The sequence below is a fragment of the Festucalex cinctus genome, chromosome 8 (assembly GCF_051991245.1).
Source record: "Festucalex cinctus isolate MCC-2025b chromosome 8, RoL_Fcin_1.0, whole genome shotgun sequence".
NCBI lineage: Eukaryota > Metazoa > Chordata > Actinopteri > Syngnathiformes > Syngnathidae > Festucalex > Festucalex cinctus.
Window position 1 is genome coordinate 4,338,475 of NC_135418.1, and position 27,862 is coordinate 4,366,336.

At 40.5% G+C, this 27,862-nt stretch overlaps 1 protein-coding gene and 1 long non-coding RNA gene across 9 annotated transcripts in view; both read right to left on the bottom strand.

Moving 5' to 3' along the window:
• The window catches only part of foxp1b (forkhead box P1b), a 346,037-nt gene that overhangs the window by 179,985 nt on the left and 138,190 nt on the right, over positions 1 to 27,862 (bottom strand). Inside the window, exon 1 of one of the 8 annotated variants that reach the window (XM_077529015.1) lies at positions 18,771 to 18,942. The exons of the other annotated variants lie outside the window; for them this stretch is intronic. Coding sequence (XP_077385141.1) covers positions 18,771 to 18,818 — 48 coding nt within the window. The 5' untranslated portion in view covers positions 18,819 to 18,942. Of the gene's footprint in view, positions 1 to 18,770; positions 18,943 to 27,862 lie in introns of those variants that run through there. 8 annotated transcript variants of the gene reach the window in all.
• LOC144023483 (uncharacterized) lies at positions 5,072 to 6,560 on the bottom strand. The gene is made up of 5 exons (XR_013284557.1): positions 5,860 to 6,560; positions 5,673 to 5,719; positions 5,546 to 5,587; positions 5,437 to 5,470; positions 5,072 to 5,365 (listed from the first exon to the last, which is right to left on the bottom strand). It is a non-coding gene; the product is annotated as an uncharacterized LOC144023483 (long non-coding RNA).

A 27,862-nucleotide genomic window follows, 5' to 3' on the forward strand; every position in this document is an offset into this window, starting at 1 on the left:
CTCCAGCTACTCCCTTTTCCCTTACGATAAATAATCAAACATGCCATCCAGAGCAAACAAAGCTGAGTGCTGGGGGGAAAAAAATACTGTGGTCTTGAAAACGGTCAGCGATACCAAGAAAAGCAAGCGTTGTGTTCCCACAGCGAGCTGGCCAGTCTCACACCTCCACCAGTAAACCATCTGGGTAAATAACCAGCTTCATTCTTTCCACGATTCTCAGATGATTGCTCCCACAATGAAACAAACAGTCAGGGGCACATTGCTCATCTCAAAGATGGAAAATCTATCAGTCCCCTCTTTAATTAATGGAGCAATATTGTAATAAATGTGGTGTTCCAGCATGTGATGTGTCAGAAGATGGTGCCATGCATGTGACTGTTGCAAGATGAAAAAAAACGAGATAACTGTGTGATGTCAGACAACACTTTAACATGTTTAATTTATGAAGAAGCAAAGCGGTGTGCCAACCATTACTTGTCTATATTAGTAGAAGAGTTGCTTTGTTACCGTCACATAATATAGTGATATCAAAATGTATCAAACTTGCCAATAATTGGAATTGTTCCAATGCCAAATATGTGCTTTATTTCGGATGTCAACATGTTTTCTTTTCCACTGTACGTGATGACAAATGCAGTGAGCCGTCCTGTGTGCGTGTGCGCGTGTCGGGGTGTGTTGTGTGCGTGTTAGAGACTGTGTGTGGGTTTACAACTGAGTGTGTTGGAACAAAGAGTTGAGTCAACAGGATATGATGGAAAGTTCAGACAGTAATGGATAAAGAAATACATTTATGGGAAGTCTTCCTGAAAATATAAAATGGCTTAGAACTTCCTCCGTGGCTCAATCATACAACATAATATGTAGTTGACCCTGCTGTCCAGATAGACCAAGACTATATTAAAAGTAGCAAGGATATATGATGTGATCGTCATGATCTGTTTCTTGTTGCTGCCGGTTGTCATGTCCCCATGTCAGTGAGTTTAGTCTGGTTGCTTGTGTGTTGCTTTCAATCTGTTGTTTGGATTTAAGTTAGGGCGGCACGGTGGATGAGTAGTTAGCACGTCCGCCTCCCAGTTTTGAGGACTCAGGTTCGAGTCCAGGCTCCGGCCTTCCTGGGTGGAGTTTGCATGTTCTCCCCGTGCCTGCGTGGGTCTTTTCCGGGCACTCCGGTCTCCTCTCACATCCCAAAGACATGAATGGCAGGTTGATTGGGCGCTACGAATTGTCCCTAGGTGTGCTTGTGAGTGTGGATGGTTGTTCGTCTCTGTGTGCCCTGCGATTGGCTGGCAACCAGTCCAGGGTGTAGCCCGCCTACTGCCCAGAGCCATCTGAGATAGGCTCCAGCGCCCCCTGTGACCCTTGTGCGGAATAAACGGTCGAGAAGATGGATGGTTTTAAGTTAATTAATTTTTTTCTTATTTTACATTACTGGAATTAAACACTTTAAATTAAACACAACAATTAAACACTTGGGCGGTTGGAGCCTATCTCCGCTGGCTTTGGGCAGTAGGCGAGGTACACCCTGGACTGGTTGCCAGCCAATCGCAGGGCACACATAGACGAACAACCATTCGCACTTACAAGCACACCTAGGGACAGGTCGGAGAGCCCAATTACGTGCTAACCAGTCATCCACCGTGCCGCCCCATACATATACATATATATATATATATATATATATATATATATATATATATATATATATATATATATATATATATATATTAGGGGTGTGAATTGCCTCGTACCTGACGATTCGATTCGTATCACGATTCACAGGTCACGATTCGATTCGATACCGATTAATCCCGATACGAATTTATAAGTCGATTGTTGCGATTTTTTTTCATTCAAATTTAGAAAATACTTATCAGTAAGCTTGTAGAGTGTAAGATTTATATGAAAATGTATTATTTATTTATCTGAAATTTCAGTCTTATAGAGGTTGTAATCTGTTTCATGTTTAAACAGCATTAAAATAAAATATTAAGGCTTAATGTTCCGTTCATATAACATTCTTCCATGCTTAAGGTGTGAATCCTAAAAAAAAAAAATAAAAAATAAAAAAAATAAAAAAATTAAAAAAAATCGATTTTGCCTATTGTTGAATCGATTCGAGAATCGCGCGATGTAGTATCGCGATATATCGCCGAATCGATTTTTTTAACACCCCTAATATATATATATATATATATATATATATATATATATATATATATATATATATATATATATATATATATATATATATATATATACACGCACATATATAAATGTGTTAGCGTAGCATTCAGTGATTTCCGTAACAAAATGCGGATGATCCGTAACATTTGGCAGCTCTGAAAAAAGGTAACGCCTCAACCTGCCTCAGGAACATATCAATTTAGCAAAAACAATTTCGCAGGGTGTTAGAAAGATTATCTGCCTCATTCTATTCATGTCAACGCTTATATGAAATCATTCTTCTAATTATAGCAAGGACAATAATTATGTGATCACACAATTGAAAATAGAGTCATGATCATCTTGACTTTGGCAAATTAAAATCAAATTGCTGCCTGATGGCACAAAACTAGTTCTTCTGGGTTATAACAGAATGAGACTTTTAAAAGGCAAGAAAGGCAGCAAATGTTTCTTTTTTACTGGAACTTGTGCGTTTCACCTTTAGGACTGTTGCTGTCAAGCTTGTATATTAAAAAGACAGACCTTACAGAGGCCTAATGTTAGCCTAGAAAACTGCAGTGAACTGCTTCTGCATGTTTACATAGCACCCAGTCCAATACTTTAAAGTTTCCCCTCCTTACGTGCGCTCTGGAATCTATTTTCTTTTGATCTCCCATTCAGAGATATCGCTCATTTGAGAGACCACTCCATTCTGATAACTGCTTTGGCCAAATGTGATCAAGTGAAGTGTTGACAGGCACAAGTCATCTATCGCACCTAAAAAGTAGAGCTTTTTTTTTTTTTTTTTTTTCCTTGTCTGGACATTATAATGGTTTGATTGAAGCAACAAATGTAGGCAACAAGAGAACTATGCAAGTCAGTTAAGCAGGTTCACCTGAAAACTGAAGCGTCAAGGCAAATATTGACCCACATAAATACTTTTACTATTGTGTAGGTGGCTATTGTTTGAAATGTGTGCACATTATTGTTTAACATCCAAAACAATAGCTGTAAACCTAATACACACGTTGGGGGTGGGGGACAAATTCACATAAAACTGAGGGAGTGAATCCTACAGGGGCTTTTGATTAGAAAACAACCTGCAGCACATGCCAAACTTTATCAGCAACACAGACTCTTTTATTTTATCAATTTCATATGTGCTAAAATATTATCCGCATCTACTTTTCACACTATATTAGTGATTAAAGGGAGGAGCATCTCTTTTGTCCCTGGGGCCATCAAGCTGTGATAAGAAAACTGCTAAGTACTGGATGTCTTTATGTGCTGTCTACACATGTGGATTATTTACAGGCTTTGGGGTTTCCTGCTGCTAAAGCCAGCTCTGGGTGTCTTACAAATCCCAGCTCAGAGCATTGCCACACAGTCATGTTAGTTCTCAGCTGGATTCAGCACATCACACACACCCCCGCCCCCTGCAATCGCACCCCACAACAAAAAGCAGACCAGCTCTTTGGCACACAAACACCAACAATCAAAAACTCTAAACAGCCAACAGGCATGGATAGCATGCATTGCGCATTATCACGTTTAATTCAACTGTGATATACTGTACATCATACTTGTTGAATACCAAGCAGAAAAGTGATTAAAGAGCCAGAGTGTGGATGAATAAAAGTAGAGAGAAAACAGTAAGTGGGCGTATGTTAAGGGTGTCAAACACAGGACTGTGCCACCTTTGTTTTTCTCAAGCGTTATTGAAGAGGTCTCTAGAGTTCTACAAATGTCTGTCTCCCGTCGCTACAGGTGGTAGAGACCTTGAACGTGAAATGATTTGAAGCAGATTGCTCCTAATTGCTAGACGATGTGCAAGCAGGTGTAACTGGATCCCTGCGGCCAAGGAGAAAGGAGGAGATGGACTGAGGTCTGCACGTGTTTCCATACTCGTGCGGGGATGGGTGGCGCTTTGTGCGCTTCAGCGTATTTACTTAACAGACACGTATCAGAAGACATTATTAGGCAGGGGATGGCAGCTCAGAGACAGCCAGCAACAACACGAGTAATAGGTTAGCCCTTAACGTAGTCCGTCTCACAAGATATCAGGCCCTCTGGCTTCCGTCTGTGGCCCCGACGGGGTTTTCGGCAGCATGGGCCTAAATGTCAAGGTTATGTGTTTGACTTTCCGACTGATCGTGATTCTACACTCACCTGTCATTCTTCACTGCTGCTATTTCCTTTCAAAGACACTTTGCTCCTCGTTCGGACTTTAAGGTCCAGCCCATAAAGCAGTCAAATACAAAAAAAAAAAAAAAAAAAAAAAAGTATTGCCCCATAATTGAGTGTTGCATGTATATAACAAAATAAAACAGTAAATTTCAAATTTCACCAACAAAATTCGATCAATAATATTCTAAAGCAATTTGTAGTCGCTAAAAACGCATTCAAATGATGAACACTTCCAAATACACAATAATTATCTTCAAGGTAAAGAAGAACATAAGGTTTGCCTCAAGCACCTTATATTTAACTCTTTGACTGCCAGCCATTTTCGGAAAAGGTAACCCCATACTGCCAGCTGATTTACAGAATTTTACCGATCTTTCAAGCTCCACAGAAAATGTTGTGTTAGGACTATGGAAACGCGGATACTACCAAATGAAAGATTGAAGTCTCATCTTTCATCTAAAAAAAAAAAAAAAAAGTTGGTTTCTACCTTATTCGGATCTTCAGTAATCAACAATAGAAAACAGCTTCGTTTCACCCAAATCCTCTATTTTCTTCCAAAATTCGGAGAAATCAAGCTTTTTGCGAAACGATGTTATTTCATGCACTCTAGTGAATTTGGCACTTTTTTTTTTGCATGAGTGATTCTACAAACACCTAAACTTCTATAAAACACTACCCCAACAATAGAAAAAAAAATTTTGATTGCAAAATAACAGTTTATTTACATGCAACAGTAGCAATCCGAACAAACAATTTGGAAAACTCTTTGCAAACTATTTACACGTGCGCAACAGTTTTTGTCAGTCTGCTTCTGCATGGACTGATTTGCGTAGAGGTTGGTATGATGAACGATGTGCTGGAGAAGTTCATCCGTGATGAAGAGCTCCAGGATGTCAGCTGGCAGGTGGGAATTCAGCTCTGCTGCAGCATCCCTTGGTCCTGGTTTTGCAGCAAAGGGGAAGATGGTTGGCTGCCAGCCGAATTCATCAACTTCATGCCAGCCAGACTTTGGGATCTGCAAATATACATTTCAATATCATATATTATTTTAGAGCACTGTGATACAATGTGTGTGTGCATGTTTACCTTTTTTTCTTGGATGTATTGGTTGATGCACATTCTGTAAATTATAGAAGACGTTTACCATCAAATATTTTATTAGTGCTGTGGAGAATCTTTTTTTTTTTCTTTTTACCTTTGTTCTGCTCACTGTGAGAAGGGTCACTTTGGGTAGGAGCTGAAAGAAACATATACAATTACAATACTATCGAAAGACTTTCCTTTTATTGTTGCGGTGTATTGAAAACATTTTTTTTTTTTACCTTTCTTTGTCGTAGAACCAGCGGTCGGACGTTGCTGTGAGCACGATCTATAAAATATACATTCACGTTTGTATAGGTAATAGATGTTCTAGTGTATATCAGCACATTTACACACGCTGCTAGCAGATCGCCCGAGAAAGTTAGGAAAGTAATCTTACTAGCAATCTCTTAGCATGTTAGCGCTTACCTTCACGTTCTTTGGAAGACTGTCCAAGACTGTCTTGCATCGGACCCATAGTAGTCGTCATCGTCCGCTGAAACGTCATCTGTGCAGACGTGCTCGGTTGTGCACCACTTTTCTCCGGTGTTAGCATCGCTAGCCGGTGGGGCCTTAGGACGTTATTAGCATCGCTAGCCGGTGGGGCCTTAGGACGTGGTCGAAACGGCCGCGTCACCGCTTCAAATATGACTTAACCCCGTCATCACTGTGCTCTTGAGCACTGGTCGATGCTTTTGAGCTTTGAAAATAAGGATCAAGCGTGAGCTGCTTGCCATCTGTAGCCTTTTTTGACTCCCTTAGCCAAGTTAGCCATTCCCTCCCCCTCAACACTCTAGCTCAGCCTCTCTTCTTCTACTGTTGTCTCCTACCCGATCTTGTCCAAAAGACTCATCACAGCCATCTAGTGGCCAGGAATACCCATTATAGTAACCCGATCGGCTTGATACTTGGAGCACAGCTGCCCAAGGCTTTCCTCCACCCGTTTCCATAAAAAAACATAGTAGACGTCAATTAACGTCTATGGCGGCCAATCCTAGGATTATACTGAACGTTTTTAAACGTTTATGGCGGTCAAAGAGTTAATAACACTTGTCACATCACTCATAGACAGGCATTATATTTCCAAACATATAACTGTCAACTTTCTTGTACTTACACTTTAATATCATATACAGTGGAAACGAAATGTCTACACATCCCTGTTCAAAAAAATAAAAAAAACAAAAAAAAAACATCATGATAAATCATTTCAAAACTGTTCCGCCATTTATGTAAATCACCTTTAAATTGAAAACAAACTTTTTGAGAGAGGAAGTAAACGGGACGTGAATGTGTTCAGAATTAAGAAATCACATTTAAACTCATGTTAAATGGGCGTCAGCTAAGTTTCGTGTTCGAAAATGTTGATACTTGGCGGAGGAGCAAAGGATATCTTGTTGTTGGTAGAAAGTGAGTGAGTGTCATGGCCGCTTGAGTATGTCCTTGCTTTACCATCAGGTAATAACACAAGCTATCCAGTAAGTGAGGTCTCATTATCATCAATTGATTGTTACAAGTTGCAATGTTCTCTACATCCATCTATCCATCATCTGAACCACTATTTTGGTTCAAATTAATTAACATTACCTCAAAATAAGAATGTTAAAATTCTTAAATAAATAAAAAAAAATGCGGCAGTTTGTAGGGCTACTAAAAGATTCATCATGTAAAACAAAATCCTTAATGTGCATTTAACTCATTCACTGCAAGCCATTTTAGAAAATTTCAAAATGTTCAATACCCACGTGATATTACGTTCAATAATTATATAACCGAATCTACAAATGGCAGAATAGACTCCCTACTTTTTGCCTCGTCCCGTTCTTTTATAATTGGCAGTAGAAAAATGTAGGTTTGCCAAAATACTGTACAGCCATTTCTCCCATGGACTCAGAAACTGTTTATTTCATATAAAATGGGGCAATTATGTCATCTACCGGTGGTTGGGCATCAGTAAAGTTGTTTCCAAGTTTGACATTTACAATGGAGCATGATCAGATTCGCCCCCATTTATCCCCGCTCTAAAAAATACAATTGACAAGTATACCTGTCAAAGGCAGTGAATGAGTTAAATGGGCCCTTTTACTGTACAAAACCTTCAAGCTTTTGCTAAAAAACAAAACAAAAACATAAACAATCTCAGGGAAAGCCTACTATCGGAACATTTGGGAGGGTTAATCAGAGGGGCGTTTGATGGTAGTGGGTGTGTGCTAAATCCCATTTAACATGAGTTTGAATGTGATTGGCTAATTCTGAATCTGAACACAACCACAACTTCAGAAACGAGTGTGACCACATTATTTCAGTTGTTTATTTGCTCTCTCAAAAGTCTAAAACTATAACTATTTATTTATGATTAATTGAATTCTACAGGTTAAAGGTCACATAAATAATGGCAATTTTTTCACAAAATTGTCATTCGAGCATGGAGGCAGACGAAAGTAGTGATGAGGGGAGGGAAAGCAGTGCCCAAAACGAGGCAGCTCAGACAGGTGGAGCCTGGTACTTGCGAGGTCACCCTTGCCCTTGCACCCCTCGCTTACCCGGCGAGGTCAGCCCGGTTATACAGGCCTGACAGCTTCAGTTTGCTGTGTATTCTGCATTTGTTTGGCTTTCCAAGCATTGCTTAGCCAGCAGCTTAACAACAGATGGCTAAAGAAGGCCTCCATTCAGGATGGCCTGCATGCGAAAATCACACCAAGGAAAGTACACAAGCTGCAGACAAAACACACAGACACACCAAAAGCCAGCATATGCAAATGACATGGATTGTTGGAGTTGCACAGGCAGCAAATATGGGAACAGTAAATAAGCTTGTCCATGCTTCATCAGTAACTTTTTGTTGCCAACAAAAAGAAGCACGCCAAACTGTGATGAGACACTTGAAGAGACACATGGGATTGAACACATGGATGGTGTTGTCTGATTATGCCAAACAATGAGGATGATTCAATAATGGAGCAGATCTCACTAAAAACATCTCCTTCCTTCCATTGCCATTATTAAATAGAGCCTGTGTTTATTACAACGTCAGTGTGGCGTAAACCCATAAACACACTCCCGGAGTACATGAGCAACTACCAACTATATATTGTTTCTCTTGTGAGTCGCTCTTCCGCCTTTCAACTTCAGAGGCTCAGTATGATAAAGTGGCAGTAAAAATCATTCACACTAATACACCATTGTGCATCTGCTGCTAAAGGTAATTAAAGAAGTAAATGACTCATAAGAATAGACATATTAGGCAACTGGGCTGCCTCGTGAAAATATGTACCATTAAGATACCGCATTTTCTTATTGGCTCCAGTAGAGCTTATAGGCTCTTGATGCTGATTTAATCCACTCCAGTGGAAAGTCTATCAGTGCTCGGTCGCGTGTCTCTTATGTCTATCCACCTTGAGCCAAGTACTGTATTTAAATCTGAGCTTGAGATTTGGCTGCGAATGACTATAGTTAAGGAGGGAGGTCACATAGACAAGGCAAGGCAAGGCAAGTTTATTTGTATAGCACATTTCATACACAAGGCAACTCAATGTGCTTTACACAAGGAAAGACAACACATAAGCATCAAGAAACAGTAGTTAACATTCAGAGGAAGAAAAATAAATGAAAATAGGTTAGAAAATTTACTAAAAAGAACATACAATAACAATCTTAAAACATTATTCAACAAACTTTAAAACATTTAACATATGGAAGTTTAAAATAATAAAAAAAACACTTAATTAAAGCTGTTTAAAAGTCCCTAATCAAAGGTATAAGAAAAAAGCAAAGTTTTTAACCTGGATTTAAAAGCATTTACACTCGGGGCTGACTTCACTTCTGTTGGCAGCCTATTCCATCTGTGTGCAGCATAATAGCTAAATGCAGCTTCACCATGTTTGCTTCGAACTCTGGGTTCCACTAGTTGGCCCAAGTCTGTAGATCTCAGAGCCCTGCTGGGTTTGTACTCAATCAGCATTTAGTGATTTATAGACGAGTAGCAGAACTTTAAAATCGATTATACAGCTAACTGGGAGCCAGTGAAAATCCTTAAGTACTGGAGTAATATGTTCTGATCTCTTTGTTTTGGTCAGAACTCGAGCTGCAGCATTCTGAATGAGCTGCAATTGTCCAGTCAGAAGACCGTTACAGTAATCTAGTCTGCTGGAGATAAAGGCATGGATAAGCTTCTCTTGGTCTGCTTGAAGTATGCAGTCCTTCAGTCTGGATATGTTTTTCAGCTGGTAAAAGGCTGTTTTCGTGATGAATTTAATATGATTGCTGAAGGTCAGGTCTGAGTCTAATAGTACCCCAAGATTTCGAACTTGGTCTTTAGTTTCTAAAGACAGTGCCTCAAGCTGTTTTTTTTTTTTTAACAGCAATCCTCTTTTCTTTATTGCCGAAAACAATGAGCTCCGTTTTGTTTTCGTTCAGCTGAAGGAAATTTTGGTTCATCCAGTTGTTAATTTGCTCTAGAGAATGACACAATACGTTAATAGAACTGCTATCATTTGGGGACATTGATAAATACAGTTGTGTGTCATCTGCATAACTATGATAGTCAACATCGGCGTTCTGAAGCATTTGACCCAAAGGTAACATATACAGACTGAACAACAGGGGTCCAAGGACTGACCCTTGAGGAACCCCACATGTCATGGCCTTTCGATCAGATTCAAAATTTCCAATAGTCACAAAGTAACTCAAATCAGACAGATGTGCAATTTTGGTATATGGTGACAGAAGCAGATGACCAGAAAGAGAAAAATGCTGTATCAAAGTGTCAATGCACCCACAAACGATGTGCATAAAAATCTTTGAAGTGATGCAGTGTAAAACACATGGCCGCATGTTTGGGGGTACAAGGTGGTCTCCAAGCACCAATCCGAAGTGGCCAACTTTAACATCATCCACAAGTGGAGATGTTCTTTCAGTTCCAATCTCCTGCATCTACATGCCATGTAGATGCGGTTCTATCTACATGGAATTTAAAGGGAATGAGGGGAGTCCCTTCGATTGGCTGTGAGTCAGCTGTGTTATCTCCCACAATGGCGCACAACTGCCATACACAATATTGTTTTCACTTTGTGACCTTTAAAAACTAGGGGGGATCATTTTTCACCTGATACAGTACACCTGCTGATTGGCCCCACTTTTCATTCACATGATTTTATCAGCACAACTCTAAACACTAAACGTTGACACAATTTCCAGATATTTGAAGAAACCTAACATTTCAGGTAGATCAGAGGGTATCTTAGAGTAATATAACTACAGGCACAGGGTATATCAGGCAGTAGCTCAGTCCAAAAGGACCAAATGTCGTGGTTTTGTGGCCCTAAATGTGAGGAGGCACATTGGTCAGACAGAGGTAATGAGTAAACGTGGTGAGTTTACTTAACTAAAGCCTGGTTCACACGGCAGGAGAATTGGCCCGATTTTAGCCCCGAATTTCCCCTCCCGACAATCGTAAGGACGCGCCGAGACGCAAGCGATAATCTTCACAGATAATCCTGCCATGTGTGTTGTTACCACACACAGCGCCTCCCGATATCGCCGCTCGGAAGGACCCCCGACTTGAAATCGGGCATATCCAACATGTTGGATTTTTTGGCCCGACTTCGCTCCGCGCAGCTGATTGACGGTGACGTGCAGCCAATCAGAAAGCGAGCCAGCGAGGAAGCCGGTGGGGAATCCAAAATCAAAACAGTCATGAAGCAGCAGAAAGTCCGTGCTCGCGCTATTACACTCTTTTTATTTTTTTAAATGATTTGTATTTTTTTTTTTTTAAGTCAAAGTCTTGGTCTCCGGGTGGGACGCCTACCCGTGCCGCCAGCACCGAGCCGAGGGCAAGCGACGTCTTGCCAGTGCCCATTTACACTCCTTTAAACAACACCTTTTCTTTTTATGCCGCTTTTTCGGCTGAAAACCAGGATCGACTGAAAACCAGGATCGACTCATGTTGACAACGCGGAAGCCACGTTTATTCTCAAGAGGTTTTGCGAGAATTCCCGTCACATTCTTGAATGAACTCGGCTCGTGTGGGGTGTGTTGATTGTGCAGTGTGGCCGCACACCATGCAAGGTACGTGCAAAACTGGAACTCCCGTGATTTTTTCTCTTCTCGTGTGGTGTCTGTCAAAGATTGGAAATCGGCCGACAATTTTAAAATCTTGCCGTGTGAAGCAGGCTTAAGTCAAGGAGGTGAGCAAGCAACCGTGAGATGACGTCAGTAGACGAAACGTGGAGTGACTGGACAGTACTTGACTGAACTTGACTATACGTGACCGGACTGACTTGACAGGACTTGATGTGACTTGACTCAACAGGACTCAACCTGAACAGAAGTGGCTTGGCTTGATCTGGCTGTCTGTGGCTTGGCTTGACTTTGGCTGGCTGTGGCCTGACTTGACTTTGGCTTGGCGTGGCTTCAAGACATGTCACACAACATACAGCACGTAACGCAAACAACAATGTACCCACACGGACTGAACAAAGACAGCAGACTAAAGCCTAGTTCACACGGCAGGAGAATTGGCCCGATTTTAGCCCCGAATTTCCCCTCCCGACAATTGTAAGGACGCGCCGAGACGCAAGCAATTATCTTCACAGATAATCCTGCCGTGTGTGTTGTCACCACACACGGCGCCTCCCGATATCGGCGCTCGGAAGGACCCCCGACTTGAAATCGGGCATATCCAACATGTTGGATTTTTTGGCCCGACTTCGCTCCGCGCAGCTGATTGACGGTGACGTGCAGCCAATCAGAAAGCGAGCCAGAGAAGAAGCCGGTGGGGAATCCAAAATCAAAAGAGTCATGAAGCAGCAGAAAGTCCGTGCTCGCGCTATTACACTCTTTTTTTATTCTTTTTAATTATTTCTATTTTTTATTTTTATTTTTTAATACACGCACGCACATTCTCCACAAATTTTAGTTTAGTTTATTCATTTTTTCCTTTCGGACACATTACAGCTTACATCAATCACATCACATCATTTGCAACATTGACATCCGAAAGAAGGGCTGACGGGTAGAAGCCGAAGCTTATTCGAGAACCGTCCCCATCGATCCATTACTATAACGCATCAATCATATACATTATGAAATAAACGTGGTCTCCGCCAACCCGCGCCGCCAGCACCGAGCCGAGGGCAAGCGATGTCTCTCCAGTGCCCATTTACGCTCCTTTAAACAACACCTTTTCTTTTTATGCCGCTTTTTCGGCTGAAAACCAGGATCGACTCATGTTGACGACTCGGGAGCAACGTTTAATCTCGAGAGATTTTGCGAGACTTCCTGTCACATTCTTGAATGAACTCGGCTCGTGTGGGGTGTGTTGATTGTGCAGTGTGGCCGCATACAACACACGGTACGTTCAAAACTGGAATTCCCGTGATTTTTTCTCTTCACGTGTGGTGTCTGTCAAAGATTGGAAATCGGCCGACAATTTTAAAATCTTGCCGTGTGAACCAGGCTTTAGGCTCCATCCCAATACCCTCCCTTACCGCTCATCTTGTTCCTCAGCCCTCAGAATGGGCGTTCAAGACGACAAAGGAGTCCAGTTTCCCAGTTCTCTGTAAACTGTAGGGGTAGGGTTCGAGACGAGGGCTGCACGTCCCATTTCACGAAGATTGAGCCAACCTCCCTTGGGTCACCCCTACTACAGTCATACCCCCTCAGCAACACAGATGGAAGTAATGGCGACACCAGGAAATAACAAAAAGCAGGAGACACATACATGTAAGTATGTTCATATTTATTGAATGTCATAGTAATTATAGTAGTTTTATCAAACATTCTATACTTTAGCAGAAATTGGCACAATTGCCAAACACAGGTGGACATGATAAAGCTTGACGAGACAAGGGAAGACACACAAGGAACACAACAAAACTAACCACAGAGAAAAGACCACAAGAACACCCCAAAAAAACAATCAAACAATACCCACAGAACTGAAACATGACACCAAAGCTCAAGATTTAAATCCCACTCCAGTAAAAATACATATAGGAGCTTCCGTGTTGCCATGTCAAGTTGCCCTTAAGCAAAGCATCAAATCCTGTCAAGCACTGAAACTAAGCTTGGGGTTATCGTACTGTTGCTCCATCAGTCCCCAGACTGAGTGAGAATTAGCTGCTAGCTCGGTTGAGCGATTAAAGATGATTTGGTCAAGCAAATAAAAACAGTATAATACATAGGAAACCTAAAATACAGTAGTGGTTATCAGATTATTTGAATCAATGACCAGGGCAGATGTCAGCTACAACTTTTTCCTTGACCTCATCTTTTGTTCCTAGCACACGATGCCGAAGGATTCTCACAGCAGACACAAAAATACAAATCAAGTAGTTTAAGTGAATGAGAAAGACGATAGATGCCAACTGTGCTGGACTGTCAGAAAACATGCACTTCTCAGGATTGCATCTTTGTTGGAAGTCTTGCATCACTTTATAGCGGGGAGTGTTGTGCTTGGGAAAATGGGCACTTCCAAAAACCCAGCGTGAGACCCTATGAGTGGATTTTATCATGCATGGCATGAATGGTATTGTTTAAAATGGGAGACTAGCGTTGCCTCGTCGGTAGCAGACTCAACATTACGATACATTTGAAAGTTGGGGGATATGACTGGTAAAATCCAAAAATCTTCCAATTCATTTGTGGTGAATATAAATGAATGTAGTCAACGTGCAGCCAGAGGAACCAAGAACAAAACAGAATGTCCAACCAAAAGAACTGTGTACAGAGAGAGGGTAGGCTAAACAGACACTAGGATCAATCACAATATGTCAAAGTGCTTGATTGTGACCTGTGACCACACTGTCACAATAAATAATGCGGTTTTAAGAACCATTCTCCCAAAGAACACAATTGTACTTCATGGATTGTCAATTATTACATTTGGCTGTACAGTATTACAGTGACCTCCAATAAATCATGATGCCTTTGTAGATTTTTAAATATCAGTCAAACAGGTCGCTCATAAGTATGCCCGTACACTCTACTTAAGAGATAAAGCCCAACATTTTAGATATCGTGCATCCAAAGGAACTGTTTGATCCCCATCGCGATCTGATGTTTAGTGTCTTAACTTCTCCCGATGAGAGACCTTACACATTGTAAGCTGCCAGGAAGAATTCCCACCGTGTCTACGAACAGACGCAGAGGATTGTGTATGAATCACAGCCACGTCCAATTGGCTATGGATTGAGTTGCAGCAGTCAAAGGCAGCTCCCTGGGAATAGTGGTGTCTTTGTTGAAGCCATTCCAAGATGGGAAATGTGATCCTGTGCCGAAAGGAATAAAAGAAAGCGAAAAGGAGGGGGGAAATCTGATTGCTTCAGCCACATAGAGAAGCAATCTCCTACTGAGTCTAGACATATCAATCGTCACACAAGTGTAATGTATTATAGTCTCACAAGCAGATGATAGGACTTGTGGTGGTGGCCCAAACTTTTTGTGTTTTAACTCATTTTTAAATCAGAAATGAGCAAGTTGATGTACCTGAATGGAAAACACAACTTAAGACTGTGTGTTTGGGCGTGTGTGTGCGTGTTTCTTTTAAGGAAAAGCAGTCAGAATCTCTAAATGAGGGTCTATGAATATGTATCCATCCATCCATTTTCTTACATATATATATATATATATATATATATATATTTAAATATATATATATTTAAATATATATATATATATATATATATATATATATATATATATATATATATATATATATATATATATATATATATATATATATATATATATATATCCATCCTTCCATCCATTTTCTTGACCACTTATTCCTCACAAGGGTCGCAGGGGGTGCTGCAGCCTATCTCAGCTGGCTTTGGGCAGTAGGCAGGGTACACCCTGAACTGGTTGCCAGCCAACCACGGGGCACACAGAGACGAACAACCCATAAGCACACCTAGGGACAATTCGGAGCGCCCAATTAATCTGCCATGCATGTCTTTGGAATGTGGGAGGAGACCGAAGTACCCCAGGAAGGCCGGAGCCCAGACTCGATCTTGCGTCCTCTGGGAGGCGGACGTGCTAACCACTCAACCACAGTGCCACCCTATGAATATATAGTCATGAATATATTCACTCACCTGAATTCAATACCGTAGATATGTTTCTGCTAAGTTTCGAAAATGTGTCTAATTGGGTGAATATTTATCAGCAAAATTGAAAGTTTATTTTTCGAAACACTTCCTGTTGAAATGACTAACTACAACAAACAATACACTACCTCTTGATCACAATTAAGTGACAAGCATTTTGTTGTTAACTAGTTTAAACCTAGCTAGTAGCTTGAATGAGAAGTTAATGTAGCAGTCTTCATCTATGTTCAGTGCCCTTTATGGTCAAACATTACAAGCTGATAAACTCAAATAATTAAACTTAAATAAGTTTAAAAAACTGTTTTATATGGGGCAACAAAATAGGAAGCAACAAACTACTAAAATAAAAGCAGTAACTGTACCTCAAACCAAGCAAAGGTTCTTAAATAGTTAAGTGTAATCAGTCCAGTCATTGGGGCACATTTAACCACGGAAGATACTAAGGTATAAATAAATAAATAAATAAATAAATAAATAAATAAATAAATAAAATTTCAATGGTAAAAAAGAAGTATCTTTACCCCAAAACTCAAATTAATCGATATAACTGAATAATTGGTAAGCCCTATTTTACTGTAATTTTTGGTGGATATTTATTTATTTATTTTGTCGCCCTCCGATGTTTTCCAGACAGAATTGGAAACAAATGAAAAAGAAAAAAATATGTTAACTGTTGAAAAGAAAATGACAGCTTACAGCAATCTAAACAAGGTGTCTTGAGGTGCACGGATGCACTTCACGTCATCTGTGGCAATTTGTTCCTCACTTCACAATAAAACTCAAACCCTTTTTTAGTAAGAGGTTCTTAGCAGCAAGACTAAAGATGTCATCCTAAAATAAAATGCAGGTTGGCAGAAGTTGTCCCAACAACAAACAATGCAGATACCAAGGGCATGTGGGCTATAGAGATGCTTGTGTGGTGGGAGGGTGGATGACAGACTGCTGTTCAACTCCATTAGCTGCTGTGTGAGAGGGGCGCATCTAGCAGCACACGACCTGTGAAGAATCTTAGATCTCGCTCTATCTTGGAATGGGGACTGCCGCATTAATTCGAGGACTGTAATCTCTCAAGCACATCAAATTACTCTCATTAAGCAAAGGAAGAAAACTGCCTCTGTAATAAGGATGTATAAAAAAGTATTTATTACCAATAATCATATATTTAATATGAGGTAGCTTACAACAGCTTTATTTTTGCTGATTATGTTTAAAAATGGCGAACGAGGAAGGCGCACGTTAGAACAGAGCCATACAAAAGTGTGTGTGTGAGTGTGGACACACACTGAAATACACAGCTCATGGAGTTTACGAGAGGAGTTGATACAGTGATTAAAGGGGAGGGTAGCGGGATACGGTGCTCGAGGGCCTTGGAAAGGACATGCCTCGCCTGGTCATAAAAAACACACCTCTGTCTTTAAGCTCGTACCGGAATCTCGCTCGGTGGGTTCACTTTGAGGTGAATCACTAAAGAATTTACATGCTAAGTGGCAAATGTCATCACCAAGAAAATGCACACGAACTTAACTAATACTGTATGTTCACTAGTGGTGGGACAAAAAACCGATTCGACCGAACCATCGTTCGTCAAGGGGAGCTAAACGAGCGTATCGGTAGCAGACTTGTCAACCGATACAAAATCCGCCGGGAATCCTTAGATACATTGCTTGTAAAGCTGTGGACCGGATATCGCGTGGCTGTGAATCGGTTGCGAGTGAGGCTTTATGGTTTTCATAACAATAGCAAGAGTTCTGAGCCGTGCTCTACTTGTTTTGTTTATATTTCAGTCGCATCACTATTCAAGCTACTTCCGTGTTTACAGAGAGCTAGTAAAGTAGCGCCCAGAGACACTTCATTCCCCGGATGTTGTAAACATAATGCAAAGACATTCCGCACCTTTTTTTTTGGGGGGGGGGGGGGGGGGGGGGGGGGGGGGGGGGGGCTACCGTCAACGTCGTGCTCGCGATACGGCACGCGCAGCCGCGCACGAGTGACAACATGCAACTGGAGACAGTTAGCAGAAGCCGGTGCCGTACATCTCGGTATTTCCCATGGCTATCGAGTCCACTCGGTGCACTTGTATGTCCCGGGCCGCCGTTGGTACTGCGCGCGAGCCAAAAAGAATAACTCCCGTGACGATCCAATGCATGGATTTAAACGACACAGGTATGTCCCACAGCCAACACACCAGCTAAGCTAAAAGCACACTGCAAGTATCTCATTTCTCAGTTTGTGGCTCCCTGTCAATGTACACAACTAGCATGAGCATCAGATAGGAGAACTGAGACGTGCCCGCAATTGACCTTTCGCATAAGCTCCGCCCCCCTCAGTTACTGTTGCTAGTCCGTCAAGCTTGGTGACTCCGACAGCACAAGCCGTGACGGGAAGACTTACACCGGTGTGTATTATTCTTTTTCTTTCTATTTCTTTTGGAGCAATACCAGTGCAATATCCTTCAGATCGAGGCAAAAAGGTTTACAATATGCAGTGGAGGGTTATAGTCATGATATTAAATTAGCCAGCGAAGGGGAAACATACAGGACGCACGCTAAATCTGAGAAAACCCCATGACCTATACTTCAGATGCAACCAGCACAGCATTATGGACCAGTCGTGCTCTTGTACTGCCGGGTAAGTTTTCTTACTTATATTAGTCTAGCATTGTTAAAATATGAGGATTACTGTTAGGTCAGCAAGTTAGCTAAACCTTGGTGTTTATAGCTAGCTAAACATTAGTGGGGTTTTTTGTCTTTGAAAGCATCGGATCAGTCATTGTTATTCTTTGTCCATCCCAAAAAAATATTTATGTCACCCTAGCCATGGATTTAGTTAAGGTTAACAGCCTTCGAGCTGCTCCCTTGTCTGGTTCAACACTTGTACAGCAAGCACAAGGTTGGGATACTCCGGAGACGGGTGTCCGTTCACAAAATGCTGCATGAAAAATGAAAACAAGATAAGCTCGGGGCACTTATTAGGACGCTAAGTTTTCCAAAATTGACGAAGCTTTGTGTTAACGTTAGCTCGCAACGTTTAGACAAATGCAAAAGCTAACAGAAGACAAACTAACATTAACCACTGACTGAACAAGCTTAACTTAGATGGCAATGACATTCTAGTAATATATATTATTCATTAATAGTAACTACAATAACTTTGATATCATTTTGTTATTGCCCCGAAAGCAAACTACACTACAGCTAGCTAGTTAGCCCGATAGAGTTAGCACAGTCTTACCTTAGCACAGTCCGATTTACATACTCCGTAGGCACACCGCTTGATCATTTTGGAGGTCCGGAGCTTGTTAATGGTTGTCACTCTTCTTCCGTAAAGTTTTATGGTGGTTAGCAGTCTCGTAAGCCATCAAATAAAATCAATCAGACTATTGACGTCATCGAGAGCTGAGTAAAGCGTGACGGACCATGCTTACATAGCAACGGTTGCTAAATGTGTGATTGGTCAATGCTCGTTTGGGGGGCGGAGTTTGCGAATGGTCAATTATGTCATCAAACTCAAAATGAACGACAGCCCAAAAAATACAACATAAACAGTAGTGATTCCGTGGTCATCATCGTGTCTCAGATTAAAAAAACAAAAAAGATGTCGTACATTAACCAAAAATGAATGTGATGGCAAAAGAAAAACAAAAATTGTTAAAAACAAAAATTGTTGATAAAAAGGGAAGGGCACTTTTGGAAATATTTTTGTATATATTAAGTGGTTAAAATGTGTTTGATAGATTTATTGTTCCAAAACGTGGCTTCATATTTCTTTTGGCTGGACGGTAGGTTTATTTCATGTCTTAAATTTACGTTTCTGAAATACTTCACAATGTGCACATATTCTGTTTAATTGTGCTGGTGTCTTTTTAAAGGTTAAATATTTATATTTCAAATTGAATTATCAGCCTTTTGTTTTGCTGATCCTTATTTTGAATAAAAACAAAAACAAAAAAACAATTATAGCTGTCAATAACGACTAATAAATATTTAAACTGATACATTTTTCAGTCATATCGCCCAGCCCTTTGTTGCGGTCCATTTAAATAATTGATTCAATATATAAAAATATAGAAGACATTGTTGTTGTTCTTTTTTAACACATTTGTAGATACTGTAAAAATTTGTGGTGTTTTAAGATTAATGTTTACAAGCAACAAATGTCACTATAAGTTTTGAATATTGAAATGAATCGTATCAAATCGAAAATTAAACTTAACAAACTTAATCGAACCGTATCGAACCGTTCTGTTCTGAAAGATAATCGTTTTTCAATCAAATCGCAACCTGTGTATCGAGATACATATCGAATTGGCCTCATGTCAGAGATTCCCACCCCTAATGTTCACCCAGCCAGCGCAACCAGTTTTAGATGTTTATAGACAGACTTTGCTGAAAAGTGCTATCCCATATTCTTATTTGTAATCAGGGCTCTACACTAACTTTTCCACTACTAGCACTGGTGCGAGTAACATTTTTAGTTGCTCGCACAGCACAGGATTTGGTCGCACCGTTTTTTGTGGAGGCGCAGCATGACCTTAGGCATACGCAACTTGATATATTTGCAAAATATTTCATTGGAACACGAGGTTTGCCTGCAACAGCAGTGGCTATCAAAACAAGTCAATCATTTCATATAACTTAACGCATGTGAACATTATTTTGTTTAGCTCATTAAAAGTCTGTACTTTTTTTTTTCCCTTCACCTGCTCCTCGGCCAATGGTCCCCTGACCTTTTCATCTGTATGCTGTCCTCACTCCGAAGCTTCTAGATTTCACCAGCTAGACAGTGAGTTAACGGTGTTCCAAATAACCAGACTTTGTTTTCCTTTTGTGCTGCTATTTTGAACAATGGCCTCTGACCATTACCCTCTTTAGGTCATCGTAAAATTAGAAAATAAAATAAACAATGTAATATTAGCTAACTATACATGACACCTTTTCATGCTTGTAGCTAGTTACATTGCACATTCAACAATCTTTAATTGTCCCAATTAACTAAAATAAATCTGCAGTGTTTTTATATTGACATCGCATGTACTTACGGTCAATTCTCGTCCAAAGCAACAACAAAAATAAGATCCAACAGTCTGCGTAACAACGAACGTGTCGGCGTTGCTGCCACATTGGAGTGGCGTTGAATCTGTTTTACTCAACAACAACAAAATTAAACCTAGCAACCACAGGAGGGCGCTTAAGGACTTAACAAATTCAAATAAAACTTCTGAAGGGCAGAATAATCTGAATCGTTTGATTTGGTACATTCCGCTGGCCCTCCTTTACCACTATCATTCTCCTCCTCGATCTCATTTTCTTTTAGAAAATACCGTATTTTCCGCACCTAAAAGCCTTCAATTTTTTCAAAAGCTGACCATGCGCCTTATAATCCAGTGCGCCTTATATATTGATCAATATTGAGCCGCAACAGGTCTCGCTGTCAAGACGCTATCGGTGACCCTGCACGATCGGTGATGTGCATGCGCAAAAGATCCCGCCACCTTGGATCGCGAGCTAATACTAATACTTTACCTCAGAGAAAATAATAAAACAGCTGTTTATTCATTTTGGGAGTGAATGGAGTTGCCAGAAAGCTGGTTTGTCATCTATTAATAAAATTTAACTGACCTATCTGACTGTTTTGTTGACATTCCCTTTAGCGCAGCACCATCTAATAGATGCATAACGTAACCCCAGCCTCTAATATAGCGCCATATATATGGAAAAAGTTTGAAAATATGTCATTCATTGAAGGTGCGCCTTATAATGCGGTGCACCTTATATATGGAAAAAGTTTTAAAATATGTCATTCATTGAAGGTGCGCCTTATAATGCGGTGTGCCTTATAGTGCGGAAAATACGGTAATCAACAATAGATCGCTTCATTTTTTATTTTTTATTTTTTTAATTCACTACCGCTTTTCCCTGAGCCCCGCACTGCAAGCTACCACACCACAACCACCTCTATTGCGTTCCCGTTACAGTCAACATGCGGCAGGAAGGGGGCGGGATCATTTGAACTCTCCAAGCAAAGCTTGCGTTCCCCAATGCGTGCGGATCTGCCATAACATTTCACGAGTGCAAAGTCACGCCAACATTGAACCATATTTACAATTTAATATGGACCACCATGGATGAAATATTATGATTCACGACCGGCTCGCGAGTCGCAAAGCTATTTGTGAATGGAGAAGTCTGCCGCTGGCGCTCTCATTCAAGTTAACACGACCGCGATTTTTTTTTTTTTTTAAACCGCAAACATTACAAATCCATCCACAAGTACCTTTTAAATTGTAAATATAGTTCAGCGTTGTTGGAAAAGATTATTACATTGATTGTATATATATACTGTATTTTTATGACTTTGGTGAAGACTGGCGGGCGCCTTTGGTAATATCGCGCAAACAAGGAAATGGGCGTTGCTCTATGCGTTGCTGTCGGTCAATCAGATGACAGGTGACGACGGCCCCTCTCGTCCCCCGACGACCGGCGCTGCAGAACAACTGCCGAAAGGGTTCTAAACTGCGGTTACAACGGAACCGCTCAGTCCCATGGAGGTATCCGGGGACAAAAAATGCCGCTTCCGTGTGGAACCGGTCCAGTGGAAAAGCACCATATTATATATGTTTGTATGTAAATTTTAGTCTGCGTGGTACGCGTGTACACGTATGCTGTGCCGATCAGGAAGTAGCCAGCCAATCACATTGCAGCGGCTCATGTTTCACTCAAATACTATTGGATTGAGTCGGCGCACGGCGGCGCGCTCTCGTTGCTAGTACGGCAGAGCTAGCGGAGGACACAGCGACTTTCGAATGTACGTTGTAAACATACTGCAGAGGGAGCATTAATGCACTCACTCCGCCGAGCGGCATTTTTCTTCACCAGCACGCACTTGAAAGTTGCCCGCATTTGCGAGTGAAATGCTCGCACTGTCGAGCCCTGGTAATGTATACTTATTCCACAAAACAGTCAAATATACTGTAGAAGAGATCTGTATTTTTTGTATATAGTAACATAAGTTAGATAACACTTTGGTGGTATAAAATTAGCTCACTGCTATTCCAGGTATCCCTCACTGTGTATGTTAAAAGAAACTCTGACTGTAATAAGTTTGCTCCATATGTTTTATTTGGTTGTAACTAACATATCTATGTGATTCATTTTTCAAAAATCATTTCCATTTTAATACATTTTGATGTACGCCACCATTGTTGTTGCCTCCGTAGCTTTCCTAAAGGGACAATCAAAATTCTTGAATGCGTCTGGTGAATGACGAGAGTACAGCGTGAAGGCAGTGTGAGCTCCCGATCGCATGTTGTTTCTTTAGGAACGCTGCGAGGCTTACCTTGCTTTCTTTATACGAGTTTCGCATTGCTCGACAGAGAGCCAGCCGCCATTCTACGTCAGTACGCACTGAGGGGTATATTCACTAAGAATGTGCTGCGTCCGGTAATAGCGCAAAAATATTGAACCACACCTGCACCCGCAGTCTGTGCTCAGTTACCCACCTATTCACTAAGGATACTGCTCTAATCATATACCGGCGCAAACACGCCCACAAAACTGACAGCTTGGAGCAAATTTGCACCTGATTTACCACACATGGCAATGGATTTGCGTCAAGAACATGGTTGTTATAGTACCAGTTGCGAGAAAGATGACATTATCAGAAAGCGAGCTTGGACCGAGAGTAAGCATTTATAGCGCCATTAAGCTGTACAGAGCAGAGAGGACGACAACGGCGTCATTCATTCATAAAGTACAAATTATTGGTGCGATCGTTTTTAAAAAATATATTTTCAGAGGTTGGCGTGGGCGTACAGTATGCATCTGGCACGTAAAAATGATCGTAAAATGCCTCCCCGCCATTGCCGATCAGCCCGGGTTACGTTATGTGTCCTAAACAAACATAGAAAATCTCTCTCTCTCTCTCTCTCTCTCTCTCTCTCTCTCTCTCTCTCTCTCTCTCTCTCTCTCTCTCTCTCTCTCTCTCTCTCCTCTCTGCCGCGCATGTTGTGCCGCAAATGGCATGCACTGCTGTCATGATCCCGGGATCGAGGTTGCGGCAGGTTAATACATGCTTTCCAAAATCGTTATGTGCATTACGCAAACTCCATGTGGCTCTTTGCCACACGCGCTAGTGAATTAGACGCTGTATATCAATGAGTCTCAGTTGCATTGGGGTGGGCATATTTTGCATCAAATGCATGCACATTACCTAATTTACATACGCGCAAATAACACCAGCACACCGTGGCACAATATGTTCGGCAGCGCACTTGCAAAGGCGACGCAAGCCTTTAGTGAATAGGCCCCTCAATGCTTCGCGACTTAAATAACAATGGAGATGTGCGTACAAATAAAGTTTCTACAAAATGGATTGAACTGGAAATGATTTCTGTAAAATTAATCTCATAGTTATGTGAGTAAAAACCAAATAAATCAGATAGAGCAAACTTGTCGTTACAGTCAGGGTTCCTTTTAAGTAAAAGGTAAGGATGGCCTCAAATGCACAAATGCTACACAGAATAAATACACGAGTGATGTTGATATATATGTTAAAAAAAATAAAATACAGAGCAGAAACAGTTTAATTGTGTTTCAAACTGACTTAATTGACATCGATGAGAAAACAAATGTTCAATCGAGAAAAAAAAAAAAAAAGTTCATCTACCATGAGGTTCCAAGCACTGATGTAAATAAGTAAATGAAAATGTGTCCTGTGACGGGCTAATGAGCAACAGTAGCCCTTTGGTTTCCCCCAATGGAAGCAAACCTATAGTTTTTTTGTTTTTTTTAATGTAAAATAAATGGTGGTGATAGCTAAAAGCCTCCTACACAGTAGACAAAAACACATTAAAATGGGATAAAAAAAAAAAGAAAAAAAGAGAGATTTTCCTCTACAAAATCAATTAACACTGGGCGTCAATGGGTCATTCATTTACTAGTTCACCATAATTACCTGTTTTTTTTTCTTATAGTAATTTACTTCTTTATTCATCTGGGGCATTGATGTCCCTGCAAACCAAACGAACACATTTTGTGTAATTATTCAAATTAAACGCAGATTCCTTAGAGAAAATGTCTGACAGATCACAATGCAGCAAAGCTAATGCGCTCCAAAAACAAACTCCCCTGAAGGTAAATGAGGGATTCTATTAGACATCGGTCTACACACTGTCAATTTCAGCATAACTTGCTCAATTAATTAATAAATGAATTAGCTTGTGAATAGAAAAATGCAGACTGAAATCAAATGTGAATAAAGACGAGTGCATGTGCACAGTACGTCTTGGCTGCAGCGTTCAAATGCAGAACTACAGGACAATTAACTGATTAGCTGCTACTGAACAGCAAGATGTTGAAAGGTGTTAAGAGGATCAGAAACAGTTTTAAGGGTAAGTAAAGAGTTTATCTTGTGTCACACAAAATCCACCTCACATTAATGCTTTGCAAACATTCACACAACACAGTGCTATTATTTAGATTTTTTGTGTATTCTTTCCTTCCTCGACCAGATGTTGAAAATAACACACTGCCCTCCTGGCTCCCGGTCAGATGTTTAAAATAGTCTTCACCAAAACACACACAAATAGAGTGGTGTGGTCGGAAGTCAGCAAAAAGGATGCACCTGCCAGAAAGAACTTTTCTTTCCAAGCCATACATGTTCCACGTAAACGCCAGGACATGTGGCTGAAGTGTAAGCTTTAAGGCTGGCCCACCAACAAGGTATCAGGAGATACACGTGAGGAAAGAGCACGAGCAGTCTGACTCATATGTTCAAGACGATTGTAAATTCATCAACCCGTTAGGTAAAGACAAATTTTGGCACTTTAACAATTTGGACACCTTCTAAATCCACTCATGATAGTGCTTGTGTGTTTCCTTGTGGTTTTCTTGTTGCGTAGCGGGGCAGTTTGAAGAGAGGCCTCAAGAGCTCTGCAAACTGTGATAATTGATCAAGTTTCTGTGAGCACTAACTCACTTGTGTCATCATGACCTCCAAATCCCAACAGCTCTTTTTTCAATTTCAAACTGGACATAACCAGATCTCACTCATTGCAGGGCGAAGATGCGTCTGTGACACTTTTGAGGCAAAGCTTTCTGATGATTACAAAGAAAACGTTTTCTCTCTTTCGTCTCCAGATTCAATGTGAGGTAGGCATCAATTTCCTGTGTCAACTTCCTCACCAAATCAATCCCATTTAATCCACAGCCTCGAGCTCCTATCTTGATTCCTCTCCTGGAGATAAGGACACAATTTATTGTTTTCATTGAGCATGAGTGTTAAGACAGTGAGCACCAAATTACTTGCGGATTGAGATAAATTTGCCACAAATCACTAATTCAATCACTCCTCAATGCCCGTTTTATTTTTGAAGAGATTATCATCAAAAGATCACAGTGTCAAAGTGGAGTCTGGAGGTATGATGCCAGCTACAGACCACATCAAACCAAGAGGAAAAAACTGTCGTCTTATGCACGTGAATTCTCTTGAAGAAGCAACGAGCAGTACATTGTTGATGTGTCATGTCACATAGAGTGTGGCACTGGCTTTAGTGGTGGTAACATACTGAACACGTTTGCTTGTCTGGTGACAGGCAGGATTGATCAAACAGGTTAACCTTTTTACACACATCCTATGTTGTTGAGTAGGCCTTTAACATAAATATAATCTACAAGTGACATCTACAGTGACATTGGTGAAATCTACAACAAACACAAAGAAAACCCTAACCCGTAAACTAACAATTAAAAAACATCTTGAGCAACAGTATACATAGCATTAGAAAGTTGAACTAAACCTAATTTTCAATTAGGTGAACTAAATATAATACTGAGTGCACAGATAACAACTTAGTAATTAAGAGTAGGTATTTCAGTGGTGGAAATAATTTGAAGAATAAACTTGGACTAGTTTGATTCTTTCCATATTGCCCTCCAGATATTTTACACTATTCAATCCAAAATACCATCTTTCTAGTTCGAACTTTTCTTTTGCATGTTAATGTTTAATTGGAGCCTGTGGCTATCCATGGGCACAATCATTAGATATCCGCAGAGAGAAATTGAAAAATTAATCATATTCTCCATTTTGCACTTGTGAGATCCATTGCAAACATCTCTCTGAGTTGAGGGTTCTTCACTGTCATTCTCCATCTAAATGCCATTATTCGGGTGGATTGCTCTTGAAATATATATCATTATGTCAACAGGCAAGGCAACTTAGCGCATCACACATTTTTATACACAAGGCAACTCAACATGTGTTTCACACAAACAAAAGCACAACACTTAAAAGCATTCACAAACAGAACAGCTAAAGACATTCAAATGCAAAGCAAAGAACAAATGTATCCCATTAAAAATAAACTTACACTGACAACATTTATCAAGACACATTTAAAATCAAAGAAAATAAACAAAAAAGCAGTTTTATGAAATTAGTAGGAAATTTGAAGAAATTAATAAATATAGAAGCATGTCATCTGCATAGTCATGATGGCCAACATTGCCGTTGGAAAGCATTCGAAAAAAAGGGGTCCAAAGACTGATGCTTGAGGGAACCCACGTCATGGCCATTTGAACAGATTTGAAACTTCCAATCAATCACAACAACTTTCATCCAAGTAGGACAGGCTCCATTTGAGGACTGTTACATTTAAATCTACTCACTGTTCAAAAGTAGCGTATAACCAACTCTATCAAACGATGCAGATCCAATAAGACTATAAGTGATACCTACCCTGCATTAGTGTTCAATCAAGTGTGTGTAGGTGTGTGATCAAAATAAATCATGCACAGTTGCACACCATATTAAAGAAAGAGTGCCACCTTTGCATGCCTAAAAATTAGGCAGGTTAGACATGTACGGATTTCCTGGAAAATGTTCAATGCAGTTAAAAGTTGGGGCATTGGAAGGCCTTCCGCTAAGCATAATGTTAGCCTGCTTTATCCATTCCAAAACTGTATGTGTGTGTGTATTTTAAATTCTGTTGGAATTCCCAACTGTTTTCACCGTTTCAGCCGTCTTGTGGTAGTTCTCTTTCGTCATTATTCCACCCACTTTGTGCTGCGCATCAGTACCAATAGCAGTAAAACAGCCCTGGAGCAAAACTTGTTGTCAGTGAGGCCAAATAGCTCGATATTTTTGTTGCCGGACCAAAACGTATTTGTCCTGAAGGCATTTGTCTTGTCCATATTGGAAGCTGCACATTTCAGTCCAGTTTGAAAATGTATTGCTAAAAGACATTATAGAACCATCAGCAACACATTGTTTTAAGTGAATGCACTGTTTGTACATATGAAGAAAAATGTTAGTGCACAATCATC